We start from the raw sequence: 25,260 nt of genomic DNA on the forward strand, positions 1-25,260 counted from the left end.
TCAAATGAAGCTTAGTTTGCTATAATGCGCGAAAAGCAGGAGAATCTGTATGCCGAAGATATTTCTGGCTTGGAGTATAAGGATTGAAGAAATTATAAATTACACCATACAGATTCTCCTGCTTTTCCCGGAGTATAACAAATTAAGCTTAATTTTCATAACATATCACGGATTTCCGCAAAGTAACGCCTACTTCTATCCAATATACATAATCACCCTAAGAATGCTTGGGAGTTCTCAATAATGCTCTCAAAGGCGTGTCAAGTCTATCAGCCTGCATTTGGCCAGCGTGGTTTTTTTAATAGTCATAATTGACGGACCAGCCAGACGGCCCACCTGATGGTAAGTGGAAACCATCGCATATAAACAGAGCATCACTTCGCAGGTTATGCGAGAGACCGGAACACAACAATGCTGCTTGGCGGCACAAAAAAGTATGGCGGTCCTACTTACCTTGACGAGCTCTGTAATGAAAAGCTCTGCCACCAGTGGCGTGCATAGGTTTTTTTCCCAGGGTATGCATAAAGCAGGTACATGGCATAAAATTGAAAAATTCCCCTCCAATACGAGTGATATAAAAAAATTTGGGTATGCAGTGCATTTGTGCATGTTTGAAGCGCACGCCACTGTCTGCTACTATGAAATGTTAATTCGATCGCCGGCAGAGGCATTTACTGAAATTTACCTGTTGTGGTCTGGTGGAAGGTTTCTGCCGTGGCTAGTTACCACCCTAAAAGAGGTGCAGCCAGAGATTCTGCGTTCCGGTACGACCGTAGTAACCAATTAGGACATAAAGCTGCAATACCGCTAACAGGTTTGCCTGCTACCATCTCAGTAAGGCTAAATTGCAGTCAAGGGCGTACTTATACTGGAATAATAAAATATGATTAATAATATTAAACAGGAGGATGATGGCGATGCGTACATGGGGTCCCCGACCGACAGTACCGGGGCCGTCGGCCTCAACCGATCACAGTCATCGCCCAACATAGCAAAGGTTAGTTCATGTACCATATACCATTTGTTTTCCTGGAATAATGACATTAAATTAAAAAAAAAAAAGCTGACACTGGTCGTCCTATTCATTTGATACCCATGTCGAAAGGGTTGGGAAAAAAAATAACGTAATCCGCCATTATGTGGCGGCGGCCATTTTGGATTTGAAATTCAATTTAATGTAGAGTATAATAGTCAAACCGCATTCATTTGATAGCCATATTGATGGAGATGAGAAAAAAAGAATTTAATCCGCTATTTTGTGGTGGCGGCCATCTTTGATTTGAAATTTATCTTAGTGTAGAGTATAGTAGTCAAGCCCCTTTCATTTCATACCCATATTGAGGGAGTTGTAATAAAATATGTATTCCGCCATTTTGTGGCGGCGGCCATCTTGGATTTGAAATTCAACTGAATGTAGACTATAATAGTCAAGCCGCATTCATTTGATAGCAAAATTGAGGGAGTTTTGATAAAATATGTAATCGGCCATTTTGTAGCGGCGGCCATCTTGGATTTAAATTTATCTTAGTGTAAAGTGTAGTGGTCAAGCCGCTTTCATTTGATACTTTTATTGAGGGAGTTGTGATAAAATATATAATCGGCCATTTTCTGGCGGCGGCCATCTTGGATTTGAAATTCATCTTAGTGTATAGTATTATAGTTAAGCCCCTTTCATTTGATAATGAGGGAGTTGAAAAAAAATAATGCAATCCACCATTTTGGGGCGGCGTCCATCTTGGATTTGAATGTTATCTTAGTGTAAAGTATTATTGTCGAGCCCTTTCATTCAATAGCCATATGGGGGAGTTGCGGAAAAAGGCTTATAAAGACTCTTGCGAAGTAACACCTGCGTCTATCCAATACAGCTGTCATCTGATGAGGATGAGGTTCCCATGCCAGCGTTCGACCGGAGCACCAAGCCCAGCAAAGTTGCGCCCTCCAGTGAAATGCACCACAGGGACTTCCAACCCGTTTGGGGAGATGTGGTAAGTTGCATTAGTCAAAAAGTCAAAAATATCTTTATTCAAGTAGTCACTTTTGATGCGTACATAAGAATTACACGGTAGTGAGATGATGGCGATAACCACATTCGTAAATTTAAAACTAAAGCTACGAGGGTTCCAAACGCGTCCTGGTCTAAGAAGAAGCCCACAACAAATTTAGCCGGGTGTTTTTTTTTTGTTATCACCATCTCACAATGTCAATTAAAATTATAATTATTTTACTATGTTATACTACGTATAGTCCGGCCCTTGAAATAATGAGTTCCTGGCAGATATTGGATAGAAGCAGGCGTTACTTTGCGGAAATCCATATTATATTATGAAAATTAAACTTAATTTGCTATACTCCGCGAACAGCAGCAGAATCTGTATGGTGTAATTTATAATTACTTCAATCCGTATATAATGGTTACTTAACAATTATTAATTGTAAAGTCAACATCTCCTGAGGATGCTCCGGTTTCGGAGCGAAACGTGCGTAGAGGGAACATTTCCGAGGTTCCTTTTTGGTGTGGATTATACGGATTGAAGTCATTATAAATTACACCATACAGATTCTGCTGCTGTTCGCGGAGTATAGCAAGTTGAGCTTAACGTTCCTGACAGGTTTTCTGGTCGCTGGGGTTAGCGCAGTGGTCTAATGACTTTAGTTTTAGGTTAGATTTAAGGCAGAAGCAATTTGGGAAGTTCTCAATTTTCTCGTAGCAGGCTTCGGCCGTGGCTTATTACCCGCCTTTAAACACGGGCCGCCTAACGATTATGCATCCGGGTACGATGCCCATACGATGGTATGGGCTTAATGTAAATGCTATACTCCTAAACCCCTAGTCTAGTCAAGGTCTAACTTGTAGTATATAATTGCCTTTTATTGAAAGAATAATTATTATTGTTATAAGCTATATCATTTATATGGTGCTAAATGTAATGGATCTTGTTATGGGGCAGAGCTGCTGATAAAGAAACTATATTTATACTACAGAAAAGAGCTGGGCGATCGAAGTAGCCTCGCAATATATTTATTATAATCTTTATTAATAAAACATAAGTAATTAAAACAAAAAGTCGATATAAACAGCCTTACTAGAAACTGACATGAATTAGTGATATCTGCATATCGTCTGAGAAAAGTACATAAATCCTTTGTGGGGATGGGTATATGCTTCTATAACTTGATATAAAGATAGTATTAAATCTACCTTTACCTAAGTTTAAACAATATATTAAAACACAGTTAACAAATGGTGGTTACTTCACGATTGATGAATTGCTTGACAAGGCTGCTTTGAAGCAGGCAACTCCGCTCTTAGCTCTCACAAAACAGAAAAATTCTAAAGATTGGAACCGAGCAATCTGCTGAGTTTCTGGCCGGCTCTTCTCAGTGAAATCTGCCTTCCGAATCGGTGGTAGAGTCACTACAAACAGACTGACTTGACGTTTCAAAAGTTCTTATAAATTAGGCCTACTTGAAACAAATGAGTTTTGAATTTTTTTTTGAATGTGGATCGGAGAAGTGAAGAGAAGTAAGAATGGAAAAGTGATATATCTTTAATTCGTACGGCGCTGTTACAAGGATATTTTGCTACTAATACAATCTACTCTTCAATATTGTTTTATATGACAAACTGACCGAAGTCAAGAACGCATTCTCTCAGCGGTCAGATTATATCTATTTATAATCTCTCTTTAATTTAAGTAAAACATGTAATGCAATGGGTATGAACTGTTGGCGTGGCGACGCACAGCAGGCTATAAATCCTTTTTATAGGAATTTTCAAAAATTTTATGTTAATTTTATAAAAAGATTTATCGATACATCATAAAAAAATTTACGTTACTGAGTTTTCATTCAAGTATACAGTGTAGATTAGTGGGCGATGGCTATTTACATGGTTGACATCTATTCGACTCGTACGAAATTTTATTTTTCTACGCTACGTTCGTACGAAACGCTAAAGTGTGGTACGCTTCTCCGGTATATATATGGTTCAGAGAATATGCCGCGATATAATTCGTTACACTCCATAATACATTAAAACAATAAAAGATGGACACATAAAGGAGATAGGGCAAATTCAGTAACGAAAATATTACCTCAAATCTTTATCTAAATAAAGGCGACCTAACACAATGTTTAAGCCATTTTGGTACTGACTGCGAAATGTCAATTTTTTTAAAGAAATAATTGTATTTGATTTATTCTGGCCCGGAAACGCGTATTTACTAGCAAAACTGTAACGTATTTTAAAACTACATTCTATATATTATAAATCTTAAAAAAAGGAAGATAACTTATTTAACTGTGCACAAAACAGTCATAAAAACACATTACGCATAGTACCATGTATTTGACACATTATATATGTTTTATTAATCATTTTTGTTTTATAATTTGTTTGAAAAAAAAACCAGGCCAATTGACAGTGTAGCCTTGGGGATATCTGTAATTAAAGAAGCCTTTGGCAATAGAATCTTAATAATTTTAAAACTTAAATTAAAATTAGTTATATCTACCAGTATTTGAAATAAAATAGTCTTAATAGTAGAAATTATGAGCAGTATCCTTATGGTTGTTTGGTTTATCATCATCATCAATACAAAATCGCACCATCCCATATTATAAATGGACTTTGCCATTTCGAACCAGAAGTTCCTGAGATTAGCGCGTTCAACCAAACAAACTGTTCAGCTTCATAATATTAGTATAGATTCGCTAAGCTAATTAACCTATTGTCTAAATTTCGCACGTGCGCTCGCTCGTGGAAACTCGCCTGCACAGTTGTGACGCGCGGGACAGATGGGCGAGTCACATTTCAAACTGCCGACGAGCACTTATATAACACACGAGTTATATAAGTGATAACTGCCTCGTTGGTCTAGTGGCGAGCATGTTCGACTGGAGATCACGTGGGCCTGGCTTTGATCCCTTATTATTTATTTATTGTTATAAGGTACACAAAACAGGTAATAACTAAAGTTAGATCTTAATATAAGTAATAACAAGTTTTGTTCTAAGCTAAAACCCAAAGTATGTGTTTTGGAATTAAATTAAACCGCAAAATAAAGATAAAATTAAAACTGTAACAAAATATAAACAATAAATAATATATATGTGGAATAGTGCTTAATAATTTGATTTTTATAATATTTATCCTAATTAATATCTAAATCATTATTTAAATCAGTATTGGGTTTTTGTATCAAGCAATACTTAGTAGGTACCAACTCGGGGCTTAAAAATTGACGGTGGCTCTTCTTGTATCGGTGTTTCCTGCCACATGCAATTTGAATGCCTTCAAGGAGAGAATGAATATAAATAAATAAATAAATATACTACGACAATACACAGACACACATCGCCTTCTAGACCCAAAGTAAGCGTAGCTGGTGTTATGGGTACTGAGATAACTGATGAATATTTTTTATGAATAATATACATAAATACTTATAATATATAGATAAACAGACACTGAAAAAAAACATTCATGTTCATCACACAAATATTGTCCAGTCGTGGGAATCGAACCCACGGCCATGACTCAGAAAGCAGGGTCGATGCCCACTGCGCCAATCGGCCGTCAAAATATTCATTTTCAGGCGAACGCGCTCTGCTACTTAGACCGCGACATTGCTTTCCTTCGGGCATGATAGTTTTCAAGCTGAAGCCTAAATAGTATAGCCAGAAGCGTTATCGGCAATGAATCCCTCCTTGAGGCGAAACTACTACAGCACCAACGTAATGTTGCCTGGCTGGCGGTTTTTTACAGGACATACTTTGGCGAGTGTGCTCAGAACTTCATAATCTTGTTCCTCCAGAACGGCGAGACGGCGAGACACCGTGAACGGTGGTATCCTTATGTGGTTGACATACAGGCATCACGCATAAAGCGCTTTCATCTACGTTTCTGATACGGACTGCTAAAGTTTGAAACGCTCTTCCGGCTCCGGTGTTTCCTGATTCATACAACTCTAATGCTTTCAAGGCAATTTCTAGGCAAGCGCGCCCCAACTTAGATCATTGCTTTACATCAGGCATGATAGTTGCCAAGCGCAAGTCTATCAAGTATAAAAAAAAAACTAAAATAAAAAGATGAAATAGAAAGAGAAGTTCTGTGAAAACGAGCCAGAACCTTCTTATAAGGCTAAAGCTATGCTCGGATCTCTAAGTGAAAAAAATCACAAGTGAGAAGTCTTCGTTTGTCAAGATTAAAGGACTGCTTTTGTATTTATCTTTTCTGTGCCAATACCTCAATTCACTAAGTCACGTGAAGCCACACCAATACCGACTTTAATTAACACGCGTTATGACGCGATTCTACATTACTTACGTTTGTATAAAAGATATATGATTGTTAGTGCGTAATTAATTTCTTTTCCTCGCTAAATAATCTAAACATTCGAAGTTTCAATATGCTTTTTTTAAAGTTTCAATATGGCCATTAGTTCCAGATAGACAATATTACATACCTACGATATAGGGTTCCCAAGCGACTTTTAAAATCCAATAATAAACGTTGACGGCAGTCGCATCGTATTTCATATTTCCAGGTGCAAATGTTTGACGGCCTGCTTTCTGAGTACATTGCCGTGGGTTCGATTCCCACAACTGGAAAATGTTTGTGTGATGAACATCAATGTTTTTCAGTGTCTGGGTGTTTATCTATATGTTATAAGTATTTGTGTATATCTGTATATAGAAAAGAGAAAGTGTGTGGGTATGTTTCGTATAAGCTCCGAAACGGCTGGACCGATTTCAATGAAACTTTCAGGGAATCTCCGGATTGACCTGGCGAGTAATCCAGTTTGGAGACGATCGGAGCACTCCTATTTTTGAACTGTCGAACTGTCAAATACAGCTTTTATTTACTATGATGATATTCTATTGTTGGCTGTACATGGGTGTAGATAATGATCTTCACCCGCTCGAGAAGAGAATAGAAGAGAATGAATACGGAGAGAAATAAATGATTTAATATATTATGAGACTTAAATTAAAAATTTAATAATGTAAATTTATTGTTTTAATAAAATAAAGCAAAATCTAGCCCGGCGAAGCTGGCTGGGTTCGCTAGTTATTCATAAAAATATTCATCAGTCATCTAAGTACACATAACACAAGCTACCCTTACTTTGGGGCTAGATGGCGATGTGTGTGTTGTCGTAGTATATCTGTTTATAAAAAAAAATACTTACAAAATATATGAGGATGATTCAACGAATAATGCAGAGAGACAGCGAGAGAGAGTTGATTTACCACGGAACCCTAAAAACTGCCCCTTGTTGTATCAAACGATCGAACGTGCTAAGTCTGCAAGCAATTACTGAGCTAATGAAAATGAAAGAAATTCTAGCGCTAGGATTAAAACGAACGTCCGGACGGCACGCGATTTACGGTGAACAAAAATAACCTATGAAATGATATTAATGGCCTGTGGCCGTTTTTGATTATATTTCAACATTACTTTGCTTAAAACATGCCTTGCTTAAGACAATAATGTAAATAAATAAATAAATATACTACGACAGTAAGACATGAGGATACCTGCATGTCTGAGAGTTCGCCACAATGTTCTCATAGGTGTGTGGAGTCCACTAATCTGCACTGAGTGAGCGTGGTGGACTACGGCATTAACACCTTCTCATTGTGGCAGGAGACCGGCCGACCGGGGTATACGTATCTCGCGACAGGCTTGCGACAGCCGTAAATCTTGCAAACACTGCTGTCAAACGTCACTTTTGTTTATTTATTGTATGGAAAAGTAATAGGTTGATATGATAGTGATTGGTTCAGTTTATTTACTTATTAGCATGTATATTTATATTATACACCGCCTGCAACTGTCCACCTTTCAATAGGTACAGAATCAGCATGCCGATAGTCAAACATAATACCCGTCTGAGTAAGGAGATAGTTAAATCGATAAAAAAGGTTTATATCTATATTACTTGCTGGCTTTACACTCTTAATAGAAGTTCATAGTAAGTAATTAAAGTCCATGGTTAACTTAAAGACATAAAAGGTTAGCTAGCAAGGTCAATAAACAAGGTGCGTCAAAGGGAAACGAACGGACAACCCATCAAGCCCTGCAATTCCTCCAAGCCGCTAAACTGTAGAACCCCGCCGCCACCACCTTGGTAGGGTGACCATGATCCGTGTGCTACGAAATGCTAGTCGCATTAAAATATACATAGTAAATCTCCGTAAAATTAGACGCGCAATTGTCACTGTATTTACGCAACGCAGTTTGTCAAATGTATGAATGAATGAATACACTACATAAAAATACAGGAAATATTATAAAAAAACTAGTTTACACGATGTATATAATTAGGCGGCCTTATCGCTACATAGGTGGTGCATATTAATATATATTTTATATATATATATATATATATATAAATATATACATCTTATATCTTTAAACGAGCAATTCTTGAATATATATAATTGGAATCTCGGGATCGGCTCCAACGATTTTCATGAAATTTAGTATACAGGAGGTTTCGGGGGCGATGAATCGATCTAGCTAAGATTCATTGTTAGAAAATGTCATTTTATTCGTGTTTTCGGGTAATAACCGATTTGGTGCAGACAAAGTTGTACGGGTCAGCTAGTAAATACTAAAATACCAAAAAAACGGTATTAAAATAAAGAAAGGTTAAACATACTAGTTAAATAAATAGCGTTGGTAAAAGTTATATAAACTGATAACATGTCAAGCCCTGCAACTCCTCCACGTCGCTAAACTGTAGTACCTCGCCAACTTGACTGTATCATCACTTACCAACAGGTAGAATTGCATCCAAAGGCTAACAAGTAGTGAAAAAATAGTTCTAAGAAACGTTTGCCAAACTTGTTAAATAAACAGGGTACGTCAAAGTTAAATAAACAGACAACCTGTCAAGTCCTGCGATCCCTCCACTACACCTTAGCACCCCGCCACCTTGTTAGGATGACCATGATGTATGTTTTAAACGGACTGATAAAGAAAATTCTTTAATAGAAAATACACAATATATCTTATCATCAATACTTATATCTTTTGGCCCAACCCGGGATTTTAACCCAAAGAGGTAAGCCCGGTATATAAATTATATTTACATGCAATATATTTGTGTTCCCCCACATATCCATTACTTTAAAGTTATTCAAACAATTTACATCAATAAACGTAATAACCATTACAGTTGTATTAACTGTAGCCTTGTAAAACAATTGTCGCGATATAAATTACAAAAAAAAACGAGGACTCTGAAACAATATATAAAGCGAAAGCCTTCAATTGTACTCACCCTACCACCCACCCTATTAACTTACCCCCATATAAAAGACACGTGCCTCGGTTGTTAGTTCTACCACAACTTTGAACACGTTCGCACGTGTCCACAGTGATCGCAATATTGAAATAAAAACAATAAAAAATAATTACATTTTACTATCTGTTCAATAACTGCAAACCAAAAAAAACGTGATAAATGAAGATTCAATAGTTGAAACATTAAAGAATAACAGTGTTACTAACAGAGATAATTAATATTTTAGTGCATATAAATGTTGCCAACAATAATATCGACAATTTTCATGATTTATCTAATAGTGCTTCTCGTTTTAGTGTTTCCGTTGTCCAAATATAAAAATCGTCAATTTTAATGGAACTAAAAGGCTACGGTATTTATAATTAAACTTTAAATTGGAAGACTTAGGTAATGATGTATATTGAAAGGTGTTCATAACAGCAGATCGGAGTCTAAATTCAAGATATTTCCAATTATAAATACTTCTTCCAATAGGAAGTTCCAGCGATCATCATCAGAAAATGTCAAATCAATATAATTTGTTAACTGTAAACTTAACAGCACTTCTAAGCGTCTGGAAATTTTAAAACAAATTTTGAATGTTATGAAAAATAGTTATTGAAATGACAGTTCAGTCTTTAGTTTAGATCGTGCATAGATTACTTCACTAAGAAGAAATTGGAAAGTATCTAACAAAAGAAGACAAACAGAATAGTAATAATTTATTGAAACAAAACTGAATAGATTCCAAATTTAGAGCACGAACGTGCAAATCAAAAATATTTACATACCCAAAATACGTAAATCATGCAATAATGTAATAAAAGTCTTAAGACAATCAGTAGATATCAAATAAAAGTATTTAAAGTAGTAAAGTTGAAGAACCATTGCCTATCCCAAAAGAGGTAATACGTACAACAATCAAAATAAAATAAGCACACGAAAATAAATCTTAACCCGTAAATTTAGGGGTGAAATTCATACAAAAGCGTAAACAGTTACCACCATTCTACGTTACGAGCAGCGATGTATACCGCTGGACGCGGCCAACATGGTTCTGAAGGTCAAGGTCAGGCTGAAGTACTCGCAAAATCACTTCGTTTGGCTGTTTCGAAGAGTAAGTGCTCATTATAAAAACACCCCTATACCACTGTATTATGCTAACACCACCGGTTCAAGGTAACCTCGTAAATAAATAAAAATGTTACTTTCTTAGAAGCTGGTACCTTCTTAGAAATTATGATTGTGTTTTCATTTTACTCTTAACTTATCAATTATTTTTGATGATTCCTCATCCGAGAATGAGTCTAATAGTATTCCAAATTTAATTATGTTTGATGTCCATTTCTTTAGAAATGGACATCAAACATAATTTTTTTTTTGTGATATTTAAATATACTTTATTTAACTAACTGATTGAAAGCCTTCACCTCAGGTCTTTAAATAAAATCATTTGTTGTTAAAACAAACCATATATATATATTTAAATGTCACTTACGACTGTAAATATCACTGGTGACTTTTAGAAAGGTTCGATATACTTACGAACTCGAGAAATGAGGTTTTCTTTACATACATTGTAAGTCTTATGTCTTTGTCGCCTTTTCTAACAGTGCCTAAGCTAGTATTTAATTTCAAGTCTAGACTCTACGCTGTTTACCGACACCGCAATAATTAACTACAAAAGAAAACTCAACGTTCACTATTGGATTATGTAAGACGTAATACGAAAATAGGTAATCAGTTAATTTTTTAAATACCACTGGAACTTAACAAGATCAGTTCTAATTACCGCAAAATAATTTCTTTGTTTGTGATTTTTTTAGTAATACTATTTAATTACTTATTTACGAATCTTAATTTACTTAACTTTACCGGTTAGGTTTGTTATTGTATTGTATTTATTTCAGACTACAAAGCTACCATGTGTTAGTAAATAGTAATTCACAATAAACATAATATCTACGGCCGACTGTCGCAGTGGGCAGAGAACCTGCTTTCTGAGTTCAAGGCCGTGGGCACGACCACTACTGGAAAATGTTTGTGTGATGAACGCAAATGTTTTCAGGGTCTGGGTGTTTATATGTATATTATAAGTATTTATGTATATTATTCATAAAAATATTCATCAGTCATCTTAGTGCCCATAACACAAGCTACGCTTACTTTGGGGCTAGATGGCGATGTGTGTATTGTCGGAATATATTTATTTTATAAATCTATGTTAGTTAATATAACTTATGTTACTACATACTAAAGCTGACATCCTTTAAATGCACAATCCTGCCTGTCAGCTGAAACCTTCAGAACAATATTGGAGCTGCTCTCGATCCTACGTTTGCGGGACGCGCTATTTTTCCTATAAATAAATAAATAAATATACTACGACAATACACACATCGCCATCTAGCCCCAAAGTAAGCGTAGCTTGTGTGTGTTATGGGTGCTAAGATGACTGATGAATAATTTTATTATGAATAATTTATACATAAATACTTATAAAATACATATAAACACCCAGACACTGAAAAAAAATCCTGTTCATTACACAAACATTGTCCAGTTGTGTTGTCCAATCGAACTCACGGCCTTGGACTCAGAAAGCAGGATCGCTGTCCACTGCGCCAATCGGCCGTCGTTTCCTAAAAATTGCGAAGAAACTATCTACTCGGTTCTCCGCAAATATACCAGACGCACTACAGTATCGAGGCAGTCTGAATATTATCCTAAAGATATTATTATATTCGACACGAAAAGCGTTCAGATACCTTTAGGTTAGTTTAACCCACAGAGTGCAGGTATAGAAGGACTGGCAAAAGGACTTGAACACAGTAGCCTTCACCTCTTTTGTACAGTGAGCAAATCTGCGAGCTAACATGTTCCCTCTGACTGCCAACGCCCTTCGATCCCTATGAATGTCACAATCATCTTTTTGATCCTACAATACAATGTGCCCCAGGTAAGTGAACTTGAATGCCCTGTTAAGCTCTGTACCGTACAGATGCCTGCTGCAAATACCATAAGCGTGCTTTTCAGTATATCGTGCTCAACCGAGGGCTAATATTAATATCCAAACATCGTCTTTATCTAATAAAACTTATATGAACCCCGAATGTTTGCGTTCCAGGGCCGCGGATTAACAGGTCTCAAGAATCTCGGCAACACCTGCTACATGAACTCCATCATCCAGTGCCTGAACAACACCGCCATACTGGTCACATACTTCTGCAACGGGCAATACCTCGAACACGTTAACAGGTAAATATAAAATGCATTTGTCCTCAAGAATTCGACGGTTGATGTATGCCATGCCAGTGACGAATAGATTTAGAAACGGCTGACCGTATCCGTGCTTGCGTGCGTGGGTGCGTGTGTGCGTCGGTGTGCGAAGCTGTGTGCTACATCGAAGCACCCGAACGATTGTAATTTTTTGTTTTTTTGACTGAGCGTGTGTGCAACGTTGCTTGGAACAGATCGCTATGTAGCAATGAGTTCTAATTTGATGTACCTTATTTTAAAGCTCAAATTCATCCTCACACTCACTTGCCAAAATAAAAACAGGATTATAGAATTTGTGACTATAAAACTTGTTACATTAGGTCCATTTTGCTTTGAGTTTAAAGTGTTTCGATTCTCTAAAACAACTCCACGATTGCGAGCGTGCATATCTTATACTAAGCTTACTCTACCTTTGTTTACCTGTTGTGCCGCGTCGTGACGACTGATAACCATTCTATTGTCACCACCCCTCCTCTTGTCTCGGGTGTCGTACGTCGACTAAGGGAAGTCTTAGTCCAGCCATTATGAACCAATATTGGCGGTCGATAATTTATGATGACTGTATACTTAGTATTAGATTTGTCCGCTGCCGTGACGTTACGTCAAAGTAAAGTGCCATTAATTTTGGCACTTCAATTCTAAAGGAGGAGAACCCGTTACTTTCGTGTAACGAAACACTATACTGTCAGAGTAAAATTGACTTAATATACTCGTTTTAAAGTAGCCAATTCTGTATTACTGATTTTATTTTCTGCCAGAAATACTACCAGTAAAAATGTGTGCAAATTTGAGCTTAAAATTTATGTAAGTTCAATTTTACTCTGATTTACTAATGTTTTAATACGAACGAAAATATGTAATTGTCTGTCAGGTCCCACAGCACCCGTGGGGCGATAGCGGAAGAGCTCGCGGCAGTTGTTCGAGCGCTGTGGTCCGGACAGTATCGATTCATTGCCACTAAGGATTTGCGGGTAAAAATAATATTAATAGCATTAATATTTAGTTTATTTCAGGTAGAACCCATCTTAATGTTAGTTTATTACATATATATTATTTGTGTATATATAGGTATATATGCAAATATATATGAATATTTATATGCACCATCTACCTCTCTTCTTGAGCTGTGTTTACGCCATTGGTTGAGAAGAGATCGATGTAGCGATAAGAGCGCTAAATAGTATACTTTGGGTTAATTTTTTGTTTACAATAATTCTGTATGTTTATGTGGTGCTAATAATAGTATATATTAGTATTAGAATAGGCGACAGCGCATTGGCTAGGAGCTCGACTTCACTTTCGGGGGCCCAGTTCGATTCCAAAGCTCGCAACAAATTATATCACTTTTCTAAGTTGTGTGCGTTTTAAATAAATAAAACACATGCTGCAACGGTGAAGGAAAACATCTTGAGGAAACCTTCATGCCTGAGAGTTCTACATAACGTTTTCAAAGGTGTGTTGAGTCCACCAATCCGCACTGGGCCAGCGTGGTGGACTACGGCCTTAACCCCTTCTCATTGTAGGAGGAGGAGACCCGTGCTCTGTGGTGGGCCGGTAATGGTTGATGATGATGATAGATTATCGATCAATATTTCCACAAAAGATTCGTCGAAAGTGCGAGAGGGTTGGAGCTTAATACACGTTACACCTAACCTTGTTAAACTAATTTAAGTAGCTAATAGCGGTAATTGTATGAAGTCCTACACACGCTGTGTTACAATAAACTGTTTTAATTGTTCTTTACCACGATCACGAGGACCTAGGGTGTATTCAATAGGCTATACTGGATATATGGACTAAAGGGCTCTTCCAACGGATGGGTTTACCCATGATCGCGCTGGGCAGATGGCTCGGTGACCGCAGATGGTAGTAATAGCATAAAGGACGCTGTCCGTTCTCTGTTAAATTTCCCTATTCGTACAGTTTTTACAAATCTTGTTGGAATGCCTCAGTACATGTTGCGATCGGCCTAAGCGTTCGGCTTTTCCGGTTTGTTGCCCTGGGATAAAAATTACTTTTTCGTTAGTTATTACGGTTTTTTCTAATCCCCTGGGGACCGTTTGCTTTTCTGAGATCACTCGCAGACTTTGTTACTCTCCGTCCTTTCAACTAACTCTATGCCAATAAATTAGTAGTTCAAAAAAACTAAGAAAGTCTCTTGGTAAACAAAACCAAACTAGTGCGGTACTGGTTATTTATGACGAGTCCTGAATGCTGAGTGCCGTACGTGCCGTTGTTTGTAGTTTCAATATAACCTACATAAAAATAAGTTCTCACTGAGTGAAATTGTAATTTCTTTTGAGAAAATAAATGTCTTTAACCACAAACTAATTTCTACCTTTTAGTTTAGTCTATTTATAAAAGCGCGTTTTTTTTAACTATAATTTTTATAAGAGCAAAATTAGTCGCTTCACCATAAAGTTTGTTAACATTAGAAAAATTGGCTAATTTTAATGAATGGAAATTAAAATTGACATCATTCCTAACTTATCGACCATAGATTTTGCAAATTGAAAAATGAAATAATCTTATTAAATTAATGTATCGTCATCGCTTCTCGATATATCTGCAAAGTTTGAAAGAAATCAGACGGTTCGAAGAGGGTCAAAATCAAATCCAAAGGAGTCGGTTACAAACATACAAATATACAAACAATCATGAAGCTAAAATAAGCGTGAAAAAATCAAGTTTATCGGTTGCTTATTGAGGGCGTAAAGAAATGTAAAACCGAACTGGTGGTAGAATCACTACAAACAGACAGACTTGACGTTTCAAAAGTTCTTATATTAGGCCTACTTGAAATAAATGAATTTTGAATTTCGAAAACATTTACTTTCGCATTTTTAATATATCTATATGAATTCGTTTTGAATTGATAACGTCTTATAAATAGATGTGCACTGCCCACACGCACAAAAAAGTGTGACTCATTGTCACATTCCGCCTGAGCCGAGCGTGACAATGAGTCATACCATAACCAATTGTCCAATTTACCTCTCGGCTCTTAGTGATCGGTAATAATCCAAAATTAAGCTTTTTGTCAAAAAAAGTCAAAGTCAAAAATATCTTTATTCAAGTAGGCCCACAGGTGGCACTTTTGATGCGTACATAAGAACCACACGGTAGTGAGATGATGGCGATAACCACATTCGTAAACTTAAAACTAAAGCTACGAGGGTTCCAAACGCGTCCTGGTCTAAGAAGAAGCCCACAACAAACTTAGCCGGGTGTTTTTTTTTTTTTTTTTTTATCACCATCTCACAATGTCATTTTAAATTATTAGAAGAGCAACCTGGTTAGAGCAATAATTTACACCCAAGCTTTTTTATCGTTTACGTAGTCCTTTATACTATAATAGGACTTTTCTATAAGCTTACGTTTAATACAAACTTTGAACTTTTTAAGAGACATCTCCAAGATGACAATTGGTAGTTTATTGTTTTTAACACATGCATTTACTTTTCTTTCTAAATCTTTTATTTTTCAAGCTGGAATTCTCTTTCCGATAATATTAGAGTGCCGAGGAGTATATCTTCATTAAAATTTAGGGTAAAACAATTGTTGCTTGGTGGAGATATCTATTTATTTTTCCAATTTAGTACTTACCATTTCTGTTCTGTACGAGATGTCAAGTTGAATGTCACGGGACTGCGGGTAGCGCAATACGAAAGCGGGTAGTCAGATTCTGCCCGTGACATTCAACTTGACATCTCGTACCTACGCAGTCAGTATTTAAGAAATGTTGATTAACCACAAAAGCTTACTTTAAAATCTTTAATTATATATATGCACTAGCAGACCCCAGCGCCATCTGTCGGCCTGATTTTTGAATATACACCATCCAGGGTGCCAACCAAACGTATACCAAAAAATTCATTCAAATTGGTCCAGCCGTTTAGGAGGAGTTCAGTGACATACACACGAACATAAGAAATATATGTATAAAGATATATATATAAATATATATATATATTTTTTTTTTTTTTTTTTTTTTTTTTCGTGCCTACGACAAATATGTTCTTAGAATGAACCAAGGTTGACTGGTACTGGACTGGAAGTTCGCCTGTTGTACATTGTTTTCTTTTTCTTGTGCGATGAAGTTTACTAAACAAAACCTAACCAATTCTTGTTCTAGAATGAAGTTGGTAAGCACCAGCGCGCGTTTCGTGGTACCGAGCAGCAGGACTCTCACGAATTCCTCACAATCCTGATGGACTGGCTACATCTCGACTTGCAGTTCACGATCAAACCGCCTCACAAGGTAAATAAATAATCAGAACCTATAATATTAGCTGACTGTTTGAAGACCTCTATGGCTCTGTGGTCATAAGCAGTGGTGCCGGGTTCGACCCCTGACAATATTTACACTCAGGCATGCAGATTCACTCACGATGTTTTCCTTCACCGTTGAAGCAAGTGATATTTTTAATTACAAAAAAAACTATAATTGTACGATAATACAATACAATTGCAGAGCTCTTATCGCTTCACCACAATATTTTTTCTACCATTCCCCGCCGTCATTTCATTCCCCCCCGGGAAACATGCTGATTGGCCGGAGGGAAAGCGCGGGAAAGCAGTCATTTTACATTGACCAATCAGATTTTGGCAATCTAATATCGTATCACAGATTATAAAATGACAGACATTCATGACAATAGTATGCTAATTTAGCAAGTAAAGATGATGGTAATACATTGACTATCACAGATATCATATCACAGATAATAAATTACAGAAAGCTATGATTATACTAAGCTAATATAGAAAGCTTGAGTTAATTTTTTAATCACTTAAAACGGACATAATGAAAATGTGCTGGGATTTGAACTCGACTCCCCGAAAGTGAAGTCGAGCTCCTAACCACTGCGCTGTCACAGCTTCAGTGTGATTAACTATATACATAGCCTGTATATGATACGTTGTGTTTACAGGAAACGCTCGGCGCGTCAGAGCGGGCGTGGCACGAGTACACCAAGTCAAAAGAGAGCCTTGTTCTAAGGTTGTTTTATGGACAGGTTGGTTAAACATTATTTAACGGACGGCCGATTGGCGCAGTTTGCAGCGACACCCTGCTTTCTGAGTCCAAGGCCGTGGGTTCGATTCCCACAACTGGTATTGTATATTGGATAGAAGCAGGCGTTACTCTGCGGAAATCCATAATATTTTATGAAAATTAAGCTTAATTTGCTATACTCCGCGAACAGCAGGAGAATCTGTATAGTGTAATTTATAATTTCTTCAAATTCAAATTCAAATTCAAAATTCATTTATTTCAAGTAGGCCTAATATAAGCACTTTTGAAACGTCAAGTCTGTCTGTTTGTAGTGATTCTACCACCGGTTCGGAAGGCAGATTCTACCGAGAAGAAGCCGGCAAGAAACTCAGCAGTTGCTCTTTTCCAACATCAACAATTTACATTTTGTATTTTAACATTCATTTTTCTATCTTGTGAGAGCTGAAAGCGGAGCCGGATGCTTCCAAGCAACCGGAAATGCTTCAATCCTTATACTCCACACCAAAAAGATCTTCGGCAATGTACCCTCTATGCACGTTTCGCTCCGAAACCGGAGCATCCTCAGACTAAGTCTACTTAACAATTATTCATTGTAAAGTAACATCTCCTGAACGGATTGAAAAAATTATAAATTACACCAGGAGAACAGAAAATTAAGCTTAATTTTCATAATATCCTAAAACTGGAAAATGTTTGTGTAATGAGCATGAATGTTTTTCAGTGTCTGGATGTTTATATGTATATTATAAGTATTTATGTATATTATTCATAAAAATATTCATCATTCATCTCAGTACCCATATCACGAGCTACGCTTACTTTGGGGCTAGATGGCGATGTGTGTATTGTCGTAGTATATTTATATTTATTATTATTTATCGGTAACTGCCTTCAACACAAAATTGTTCCTACAATTCTGTCGCCCGCCGTCAATCCTCTATTTGTCACCGGAAACATTCTGATTGGCCAGAGGGAAAGGGCGGGAAATCAGCCATTTTACATTGACCAATCAGATTTTGGCAATCTAATATCGTATCACAGATTATAAAATGACAGACATTCATGACAATAGTATGCTAATTTAGCAAGTAAAGATGATGGTAATAACGAGACGTGTTTGCCAGATCCGGTCGACGGTGCGGTGTTCGGTGTGTCGGGCCAGCTCAGCCACCTACGACTCGTTCTCCAACCTGTCGTTGGAACTGCCTGCCCACGCGTCCCGGTGCACCCTCGCTGTGAGTATCATCGAAAGCCTACTAGAGGACTTTAGTCCACTGCTGGACTAAAGTCCTTGACCAATCGGAGGGTTCGCCCATAATAGCCACGCTGGGTTGATCGCAGATGGTTGTAGTAGCACAGAGGACGCTGCTGCCGCTTTTCCGTTATATTCCCTTAGTCGCCTCGTACGACACCCAAGAGGGTGGGTGGATAACTGTATTCTGGTATAAGAGTATCATCATTTAAGTAATTTGTTGGGTTGAGTATACACCTTTTTATAAGATGATGAACAGCAGGGGAATCTGTATGGTGTAATTTATAATTTCTTCAATCCGTATACTCCACACCAAACAGATCCTCGGTAATGTACCCTCTACGTACGTTTCGCTCCGTTATTTACATAAATTACTTATGAAATAGGCCTACTTGAAAAAACTTATTAAAAAGACCTGTGTTTACTTATGTACACGCGTTATAAGTATATATTTCTTTCGTTATCTGTGCTCGGGGATCGAAGGCCAACCATTCAAAGTCAAAGTCAAAGTCAAAAATATCTTTATTCAAGTAGGCCCACAGGTGGCACTTTTGATGCGTACATAAGAACCACACGGTAGTGAGATGATGGCGATAACCTACGATAAAGCTACGAGGGTTCCAAACGCGTCCCGGTCTAAGAAGAAGCCCACAACAAACTTAGCCGGGTGTTTTTTTTTTTTTTTTGTTATCACCATCTCACAATTCATCTTTGGAAGTTGTGTATATGGTCAATTTGTGAACACTTCGTTAGCGCTATGCAGAATTTTGTGGCGACGCCATCTAGTTCGGTAATGTGGAGACCACCACAATATAAAGCATCTAGCCTTCCTCGATAAATGGGCTATCTAACACTGAAATAATTTTTCAAATCGGACCTGAGATGGTCGCGTTCAAGTAAACAAACAAACAACTTTTGAGTTTTATATATTAATATAGGATAGGACTTTTCTATAAGCTTACAATTATTATTATAAGTTCTTAATGTTTAATCATTCACTTTTGTATTTTTTTTTGCTTTTTAGGGGTTACTATTAATATTGAAATTAACTCTCACGCCCGTGTACAAGATAAATATATATAGTGAGCCAAAACAACATTAATATACTTACTTAGATACATAGAGATTATCTTAATATATATAAATCTCCTGTCACGATGTTTGTCCGCGATGGACTCCTAAACTACCGATTTTAAATTTAATTGGCACACCGTGAGCAGTCTGCTCCAACTTAAGAGATAGGATAGCTTAGATCTTTAATTATAGTCGCAATTTTATTTTATTGCAAATTATTTGTTTTTAATTAATTGACAGTCACATGTTATACATATATATACTACTATACTCATTTAAGGCTTAACGATACTGAATACTTTAAAAACAAAATCAAACGCAGACGAAGTCGCGGGCAACAGCTAGTATGATTATAAAGATAAATCAATTAAATTGTTACAGGACTGTCTAAAACTCTACCTGAACGACGAAATGATACCCGGCTGGAACTGTCCCAATTGTAAAGAGAAGCGAGACGCCGTCAAGAAATTGGACATTTCCCGCCTACCCCCAGTCCTAGTCATCCACTTCAAGAGATTCTACGTGGACCCCAAAGAGTATATGTGCAACGCGTACAGGAAAAAGCAGACATACATAGACTTCCCGCTGGAAGACCTGGACATGAGGCAGTTCTCGCTGCAGTGTCCCGGGAATCCGATATACAATTTGTACGCCGTGTCTAATCATTATGGATCCATGGAGGGCGGGCATTATACTGCGTATTGCAAAAGTAGCGTTTATGGCAAGTGAGTGTACCACATTTAATAAACTTAAATGTATGCCTTTTCTCTTATTAACGGTCTTAGCCCGGTGGGTAAGACTCCGGCTTCACTTTCGGGGGGCCGAGTTCGAAGAAGTTTCGAGAAGTTATGTGCGTTTTAAGTAATTACATAACACTTTCTTCAACGGTTGAGGAAAACATCGTAAGGAAACCTGTATGCCTGCAGTAGCGTGAAAAAAGTTTTAAACCAAGCATATATAAATTAAGGCATATTATGGGCATCATTCAGAAACTTGGCAGAAAATGAGTGATATAATTTTTTAGGGTAGGCAGTGCTTCTACGCGTATATGAAGTGCACGTCACTGCATGCCTGAGAGTTCTTCATAATGTTCTCAAAGGTGTGTGGACTCCACCAATCCGCACAGAGCCAGCGTGGTGGACTACGGCCTTAAACCCTTCTCATTCTGGAAGGACTGCCCTATAGATGGCCAGTAATGGGTTGATATGATGATGATATCTTTTTGCCTGGTGGTTAGAGGCTTCGGTGCCCTTTCCGGGGAACCGAGTTCGATCTCCGGCCCGCATCTTTAGCTCTATTGAGTTATATGCGTTTTTAATTCCAGATGGTACAAATACGACGACCATCTCGTTACGGAGATCCCAACGAGCGAGGTCCGCTCGAGCGCCGCCTACATCCTGTTCTACTCAGCGTGTTCGCGCTCGTGATGCCGCACTCACCACGTCACACGCGCCCGCCACGCCAGGCATCGCTCCAGCCCCGCGACTTCGCACGCCGCAAAAGTGAACGACGGTTGAAACCGTCACTACCGAGTGCCTAGTGTGAGATTTACTAGCTACGTTTGCTTATTCGATCGCGCGAAAGTAAACTACAATTTGTATGGTATCGAAGGAGAGCCCTCTGGTATAAGGCTGGGAAACCGTACTGTCACTAATAATAAAATCACAGTTAACTTAACGCGTTCGAATGAATAAATGTATTTAGAAAATCACATTTGGCACTCTGATTTTTCAGTACTGAAAATGCTGATTACGTCATACGTATTTGCTATGCGAATTCAAATTTGTGAATTCGCTTAAATTCGGTATCATTATTTAATGATTTACTCGCTAACTGAATACCAATGTGTATTTTTTTTTTTGTCAGACAAGGCTCGTTGGAAAGTTAGTACAAACTTACGAAGCTAATGGGGTATTATAGTATTTATAGTAATGGATAAAATTTTTGTTTCACAATTTTTTCCTTAGATCAATAACTGTACAAATTTTTCCTAAAAACTACGTGACAACCAAAACTGACAAATTTAATGGGGTATTGGGGTACATATAGCCCATACACATAGCGGCTTTTTCCGAGATCAAATACTTTCAGAGAAACAACTTTACAAAGTTTTCATAAAAAACTAGGCGATGACAACGAAAATATCAGATGTGTTTACATTTTAAATAAAATGATGGATTACCATAGCAACTGAAAGGCCCAATATAACATATAAATTACACTCTCGTTCACCCGCGCACACATACACGTTGAATGTGATCTCCGGTCATTATAATTAGTTGGGGTAGATATATCTATATCGGTACTCGAGTATCGGTGATACTTTTATGCTTTCCTAGTACTCTCTTTCCAAATAACCTTGTGAAGAATATGTTCTTCAGAATTGAACTTGAAAAGAATGTTTTTAGTTCACCATTCTTCCTCTGGAGCGAAGTTACCTCGGCTGAGGTGCGTTTGTGAAAATTATAGCTTAGAATTTTAAGGTTTCTATTTTTTTCCGCCTTTAATTGATCGCACATCACAACGCGGGAAACGCAATGAATTTTTCAATAGTGTAATGCGAACTACGTCATTAGCAAGAGTGGACTGTGAAATGCGGATGGTGTCAGTTTCCGTTACATTATCGTTACTGGAAAGTACGTTGCGGTTTTTATAGCAGTCTTCTCAGCTTTTGACGGCCGACTGGCGCAGTGGACAGCGATCCTGCTTTCTGAGTCCAAGGCCGTGGGTTCGATTCCCACAACTGGAAAATGTTTGCGTGATGAACATGCAGTGGCGTGCACTTCATACATGCACTAAAGCACTGCATACCCAAATTATTTTATATAACTCATATTGGAGGGGAATTTTTCCATTTTATACCAAGCACATGCTTTATGCATACCCTGGTCAAAAACCCTGTGCACGCCACTGTGAACATGAATGTTTTTCAATGTCTGGGTGTTTATCTCTATAATATAAGTATTTATGTATATCATCATAACACAAGCTACGCTTAATTTGGGGCTAAATGTAGATGTGTGTATTTTCATAGTATATTTATTTATTATATTTTATCTGATCACAGATTAGCAAGATACAATGGTAACGCATTTGTTATAGTAAAAAGTACGAAATCATTACTAAACTGCGGTAGTAATTCTTCAATTATTGATGTCAACATGTTCAGTTGCGTACTGCTCTTGAAACTTTGTTCAAACTTTATGTTGACCTCAAATGTTAGAATTGCTGAAAATGTTGATGACCCTGGCGCGGTAGTACTAGGCAACTGGTACTGTTTCGTTTTCTCATCCGTGAAGTGTTTGAGTGCGTTTTTTTGCGGCAGTTTGCCATCAACTTATACAGTGCGTGCTAAATTAAAAGTACTTTTTAACAAAAAATTTAATTAATGTTCTCAGGGGGCATTTGTGTGAATTTCTTAATTCCATCATGGCTGAACCGCTTAGGTATCCCAACATCACCCCAAGTGATATTTAATCTCAACAAAAATAAATATGGCGGCTGTACGACGCCATTTTTAAAAATAAATATGAGTAGTGTTCAGCTTTTTTTTTTACCTATCATACACTGACGCCAAGAAACAAGCGATTTGGCAATGACGATATTTCATTACTGAAAAATACATTGCCTGCTATTCCCATAATGTTCTCGATCAGCATCTTAACTACCTATATTAAAGAAAGGCTCGATGTTAGTTTCGATTTTGAAAACGTTTATGCAGCCTTAAGTGTTTAGCAAATCTCGTAGCTACTTACTTCCTAAAGTGAGGTTTTCTATATACTTCCACCTCTTGGCACACACGTCAATATAATTGTCAATAATATTGACTGTGTGCGAGCAGCCATTCGATTGCGTGAAACTACGATTTGTATGGAATCGATAGAGCGCCATCTAGTGACGTAAATGTTTCCCAGTATTGTAAACGAAACAGCACTACGGCTGTACACACTTTTTCAAACATCCGTAATGAAGTATCTTATTTTATTTATTTTCTTTTAGTTTTTATTTAGGTAGACGTGTTTTGTGTGCGCGAGATTCCGGAAAGAAAGACTGAGTACGTGGTAGTCGTTTAGGTTTCAGAGAGAATGTATTTTTTCGCTAATCTATGTATATACTTGGTACTGGTTCGATTGTACACAAATTATTTATAAACTAAACTAAGTTCGCAATTTCATTATTACTAGCTTTTACACGCGGCTTCGCATGCGTGGTAATTTAAAAAAAAAAATTGAGCTACATGGGCTACTTTTTATCCTGTAAATATGCAAGGAAGCGAGCTAGCGAATCTTCCCACAGGAACTGTGCACTTTTCCCCTATAAAAAGTAAGTTTATGTCACTCTCCGGTTCATGAAAAATTCATCTGTATGCAAAAATTCACATCAATCCATTATGAATATTAAGCTTAATTTGCTATACTCCGCAAACATCAGGAGAATCTGTACGGATTGAAGAAATTATGAATTACACCATACAGATTCTCCTGATGTTCGCGGACTATAGCAATTTAAGCTTAATTTTTATGATATACTATGGATTTCCGCAAAGTAACGCCTGCTTCTATCCAATATTCACAGCGATCCTTTGCTCTGTTTCTGCTTTATTGATCGACAAATAAACACTTTCGCATTTATAATATGGATGGATTTCTTCGACCCGTATGTATACACCCATCGTGTTAACTAAACAAAGGCCAACGAAACGAGATAATCAACAAACGTCGCCATTATTTTGCTTGCTAAAGATGAGGACAATTATGCCCGTTTTTACTAAACCTAGGAAACGTATAACTCTTATTCCTACCACTGAAATCGAAATGATGTCTTACTTACTGAATCTTGATTAGGAAAATAGGTGACATAATGCGAAATAAAGATTTTACCAGCTTGCTGTTACTCATATTATAGTCATTAACGTCGCACGGAACATAAGACGGTTTCAGAGAATAGACCCACCACGCTGCTCCAATGCGGGTTGATGAGATTTAACCACATTATTTTTTTTTTATTATATTATAGTGTTTTCACATATCTATTGTGAATCTAAATACACAATAAGCTGACAGGATTTTGGTCAATTTACACCATCTATGTCAAATTTCATCGAAACGGTGATAGCCCAGTGGATAGGAGCTCGACTTACCTTTCGGGGGGCCGAGTTCGAATCCCAGCAGGCAACTCTAACTTTCTAAGTTATATGCGTATTAAGTAATTAAATATCACTTGCTTCAAAAGTCCGACGTTGGCGGCCGACTGGCGCATTGGGCAGCCACCCTGCTTTCTGAGACCAAGGCCGTGGGTTCGATTCCCACAACTGGAAAATGTTTGTGTGATGAACATAAGTG

The 25,260-nt window shown here is 37.4% G+C and overlaps 1 protein-coding gene across 1 annotated transcript in view; it reads left to right on the top strand.

The window, feature by feature from the left end:
• Nucleotides 1-21,629, top strand: part of LOC120633754 (ubiquitin carboxyl-terminal hydrolase 8) — a 33,672-nt gene extending 12,043 nt beyond the window's left edge. The window contains exons 12-20 of the mRNA XM_039904087.1: nucleotides 905-997; nucleotides 1,866-1,985; nucleotides 12,424-12,554; nucleotides 13,447-13,546; nucleotides 16,711-16,836; nucleotides 17,510-17,593; nucleotides 18,717-18,827; nucleotides 20,300-20,643; nucleotides 21,243-21,629. Of these exons, the coding sequence (XP_039760021.1) occupies nucleotides 905-997; nucleotides 1,866-1,985; nucleotides 12,424-12,554; nucleotides 13,447-13,546; nucleotides 16,711-16,836; nucleotides 17,510-17,593; nucleotides 18,717-18,827; nucleotides 20,300-20,643; nucleotides 21,243-21,345 (1,212 nt within the window). The 3' untranslated portion in view covers nucleotides 21,346-21,629. The remainder of the gene's footprint in view (nucleotides 1-904; nucleotides 998-1,865; nucleotides 1,986-12,423; nucleotides 12,555-13,446; nucleotides 13,547-16,710; nucleotides 16,837-17,509; nucleotides 17,594-18,716; nucleotides 18,828-20,299; nucleotides 20,644-21,242) is intronic.
• Nucleotides 21,630-25,260: the final 3,631 nt, after the last annotated feature.

This window comes from Pararge aegeria, chromosome 22 (assembly GCF_905163445.1).
Source record: "Pararge aegeria chromosome 22, ilParAegt1.1, whole genome shotgun sequence".
Lineage (NCBI taxonomy): Eukaryota > Metazoa > Arthropoda > Insecta > Lepidoptera > Nymphalidae > Pararge > Pararge aegeria.